At 42.4% G+C, this 4,643-nt stretch overlaps 1 protein-coding gene across 1 annotated transcript in view; it reads left to right on the forward strand.

Moving 5' to 3' along the window:
* Positions 1-4,643, forward strand: part of LOC104966338 (protein SHQ1 homolog) — a 42,519-nt gene that overhangs the window by 9,649 nt on the left and 28,227 nt on the right. Inside the window, exons 3-6 of the mRNA XM_010795527.1 lie at positions 3,117-3,256; positions 3,335-3,498; positions 3,603-3,715; positions 3,793-3,887. Of these exons, the coding sequence (XP_010793829.1) occupies positions 3,117-3,256; positions 3,335-3,498; positions 3,603-3,715; positions 3,793-3,887 (512 nt within the window). The remainder of the gene's footprint in view (positions 1-3,116; positions 3,257-3,334; positions 3,499-3,602; positions 3,716-3,792; positions 3,888-4,643) is intronic.

Below are 4,643 nucleotides of genomic sequence, written 5' to 3' on the forward strand. Positions count from 1 at the left end.
TCTATAATGTACGCATTCAAACACGTTTTCTTTTACCAGCTGTATTCACCTTGCAGGTGCAGCTATGTGGCTTTGATCCAGGATAAAGTGTTTAAGTCATGGATGTTTAAAGTTTAACTTCTTCCTATGTCTAATATTATAGTTTACTTTTCATTCAGGAAGCATGACGCTGCGCTGTCAGTACGCTTCTCCATGTTTGTGATTGGTCAAATGTTGCTAGCCCCGCCCCTTTCATGTGAACGCGCACTCAGCCGGACAGAGAAACCCTGGCTTGAGTTACCGAGTTGATAACCAGCGTCGTAGGACCGCTTAGCGAGAGCGCGTTTGTTTTGGATTAGGTAAACCGGGTAACTCAAACATATCCAGGGTCTGTTCAACTGGACTCGTAGTACAGGCTTCTGTTTCCTCCAATGTTACTTGCTTTGCTTAAGAGAAAACTGTTTTATTTGTATCTTCTTCTCTAAGTTGTTGAAGGTTCTTTTCCCAGTTCAGTGTAAGATCAACATTGATTTTAAAACAGATAATCTTTTACCAGAAGTACCTGCAGGTTCTAGAGGCTATAGGGTAAAAGCAAATCTGATAAATAGCTAAGCCCAAGACCATTAAGAGCTTTAAAAACAATTACAAGTGTTAAAATCAATATTGAAGCTCACAGGTAGCCAATGCATAGATTTCAAAATCGAGCTCTCTTTCTGGTTCTTGTTAAAACTGGCAATATTACTTTTAAGGACACCAGAAAGTAGAGCATTACAACAATAAATGAAATCATGTATTAATGTCTCTCTGGCTTTTGAGAGAAACGGGCAGACTAAATAGTCTTGTTACACCGCTAATACATACTTGATAACATTTCTACCATAACCCTTGCATTTGGAAACCTTACCCACTGTTGACCGCTCCCACATGAACAAAAGCTCTAACTGAAACATGGCTTTAGCTGCAGACAGGAATTCATCCCCGGGGAGTCTTTAGTTTGATCTTCAGTCAATCAGCCAGGGAGAATGAACCCACTCATCATGTCATCATCACATTTAAAGCACCACAGTAATGTCACAGTGATTAAAGCCTGCAGACTGCCTCTAACTTCTCTCCACAGTGACACGGAGCACTCTTATATTCCTTTAAATATAACAACAATCAAATGAAATGCTGTCTGTCACTGTTCTGTCTTTTCTCTCGAACATAATCAGCCCTAATGAAGTTGTCTTTATGGGGACATCCGCCTTATGGACTCTGACACCTCGTCGCCCGTCTGTCAGCGCGGCCTCTGTGTGTCTAACTAAGCCCGGAACATCTGCTAATGAAACTGCGCTAATGAGCGTCCTTGTTTAGACTTATAATGAGCAATCATTAAGATCCCCTCTCCGTTCTGCAAGGCCCGCAACTCCAGCAATTAGTGGGCTCCCATCGTAAAGCACATCTAAGCTCTAACACTTGGGTGCATTGCATTTTTACGAGGTCTTTAGGCGGCCCTCAGAATTTCTCTGTGGTGCAGCCAAATCAGTCTAAATCATCCAGCCTGCTACATTTTTCACGCTGCTTGATTTTGAAGTGTTGCACAGGTGGTCAGGCTGCGGGTATCGAGATGCTCTCCTTCAAATTAGAATGAATGGCTTTACAAAGAGAGATCAATCACACTTTTGTATACAAATCAGTAGTCTTTGATGACTGACTTCCTTGTGTGTTGTGTTTCTCTTCTCACACATGTTGGGAGTCACCCTGTCATTGTCACTGCATATTGGATGTCAGTTCATTAAGAACACTTACTCATTTCTTTCTCAACTTAGTATACATCAGTGGCGAAACGTGTCTATCTCAACTGGACCTTCTGTAGACACACACACCCCCGCCCCACAACAATTCCGCAACAACTTCATCGTCACCAGTTGTGCGCTTGTCCTTTCAACGTTAAAAACAATAGAACGGCATGAATTGCTTCGTCGCATTCATCTAGATCGTCTGTCTCGAGCCAGTTAACTACCGGGCCTTAGAGTACCCGGAACCGAGGGAAACTCTGAAAGAATACGCCCATTGGCTACAAATCAATATATGATTGTTTGATCAAACTGTCAGTCCAAACGTACGCTCTCATTCAGTGCAACGGCCAGGGCATTCTATCAAGGATACAGAATACCTTGCTGAAGGATATTCTACCCAGAGACCCAGAACAAGATCTGATTGGTTGCTTTCTTTTCTAACACAAAACCACTGAAATGCGTCGTGCATGGACCGAGAAGGACAAACAAATCAGGATACAGATACCATTCTCATTTATTCATTTTATATACATTTTATTTATATAATTAAATGGATTTTTTGTTTCTTTTATCTGAGTGTTCCAGGGTATTCTCTGAATACCTTGAAGGCCCTGACGGTTCGCCACTGGTATACATAATGGTTACATATGGTTATAATTAAAGGATAACCATACCTACAAAATAATCATGCGGATATCAGTTTCTCACCTCGTGTTACCTTGATTTGTTCAAGAGAAAGCTTTCTTCCACAAGACATCCAAAACCTGGGAAATCTGAATGAGTTGGGGTCAGATTGACCAAAAGCAACACTCTATCAAAACATCCATTTACTGACTTTACTGACATTATAATACAAGTCTCATATATCCAGTTGTATGCTCACTACTTCCAAAACGCATGCATTTTCAGAAAAAACATATCTATTTATTAATTTAATCAAAACAGTACTCGCGCACGGTACAGTAGTGGACTTGCTCAAGTGTTAGATTGTTAGTAATCATGCAAAAATGTGACGAAATGCTTTTTTTTCTTAATTTTCTATCAAAATAAACCGAATATCTTTGTTTTTTTTAGTGACAAACAATACATTTAACATTTAAAATCAACTTAGACATTGAGAAAACGGCATAAACATTTCTATCTATTTCTTTGACTGTATATTGACCAAACGTGTTGATGAATCTAGAAAATAGTAGTTAGTTAACCCTAACCCTAACCCATTGGATAAATGACAGAAATAATCATCGAATTTGGTTTATTTACTTTTCGTTTGATCAATTGTATGGGTAAACAAGAGGCTTACAAGTTGTGTGGAGGAAAGAATAGATCTGTAATGGTTTAAAAAACATGCCTTGCTCATTTTGCTGCAGGTCTGTTCACCGTCTGGGTCCCTAAGGAAACGACTGGAGAACACTTTGAAGGACTTCAGATGCTGACCAGCCTCCTCGCTCCGAAAGGCGCCCGCTCAGCAAAACCACTGATAGAGGACGTGAGCACAGGTTAGTCACATCCACACATCAGATCATTTCAATGAACAAGGAACCTAAACCTAACCATGACTTCTTACCATGTCAAAGGATGCAGTGAAGGCGCTGGAGATGCTGATGAGGATGAAGATGAGGAAGAGTTTGACTGGCAGGTGGAGCAGGAGGAGTACAAGGAGAGCTCTGAGGAGGAGCTGGGGGCGCTGCAGAAATATGGCTTCGGCAATCAGAGGTCTGGAGTGTTTGCACGATTACAGGTGAGCTTAAACCCTTCTGTCTCTTCTGAATGTGATTGATCAGAATCATGCAATCCAAATGAGGATGACATGGCGAGAGTTAATGTGTGGGGATTACCTGACAGGAGGAACTGACCGACGTGATTGATGTGAAGAACCCAGAAGGGGCGACGGCAGCAGAGAGGAGGCGCGGGCGGCAGGAAGTTGAGGCGTCTGATTTTTCTCCTGACCATTACCTGTGAGTTTATGAGAATACAAACCATGGACACTCTAAAAGTCTAGAGTCTCAAAGTTAACGTCTTTGTATGATTTCAGGGCTGATTTGTTTGAGGATGAGGAGATAAAAAGGCTGCTGAAGTTTAGTCCATGGTGGGCAAAGCTGAGTCCTACAGAGCAGCAGCAGGAGGCTGGTGAGTTCAGATTACCCCTTTTTTAATATACCGTAATTTTCGGACTATAAGCCGCGCCTTTTTTCCCATTTTTCGACCCTGCGGTTTATATAACGGTGCGGCTAATCTATGGATTTTTACAGCTAACGGCCACTAGGGGACCTCCTAAATCTATGGATTGTACAGGTTACAGTCCACCACCTTTAACTCTATGGGCTCTATGGCCGGTCCGCGCCCCCCACCTTTAAGCGGCGGGTTCCAGCAGGAAAAGCTGGAGGCCGGAAAAGAGTGAGACAGGTAGCGCGCAAAACTAAAAGTGGAACCGAGAGTGGTACGAGAGACAGAACGAGAGCAAGACAGACAGACATTACGAGAGCGAGACAGTTTGTCCCCGTGCCACTGGTTGAAAACCACTGCTGTAGATCACTGCCGGTACGTGCGCTGGGAGCGCACCGTTTAAGTTTGAAAGTTGAAAAGTTTGTGTGTCTGAAACGCTATGTGATACAGTACAGTTTACACAGCACAGTACATGTTCTGTAGCTACTATTGCACTAAATGCTAACACTTGAATACGTTATGCAAATATGCAACTTGTTTGTTGAAATGTTAATAAATGGGAGCTTCCTCAAACAGCCATCTCTTTCCCGACAATCCCCTCTGTGCACGAACCCTACATATGGTAATTAAACAGAAACACGTGCTTTGTCCAGTGGGGGTGTGTGGTGACAATCATTCAATTTAGCTTGCTGCAGGCTTAGTTCAGTGGGCCTTAGTAGT

Source organism: Notothenia coriiceps, unplaced genomic scaffold (assembly GCF_000735185.1).
Source record: "Notothenia coriiceps isolate Sejong01 unplaced genomic scaffold, NC01 NC01_scaffold00037246, whole genome shotgun sequence".
Lineage (NCBI taxonomy): Eukaryota > Metazoa > Chordata > Actinopteri > Perciformes > Nototheniidae > Notothenia > Notothenia coriiceps.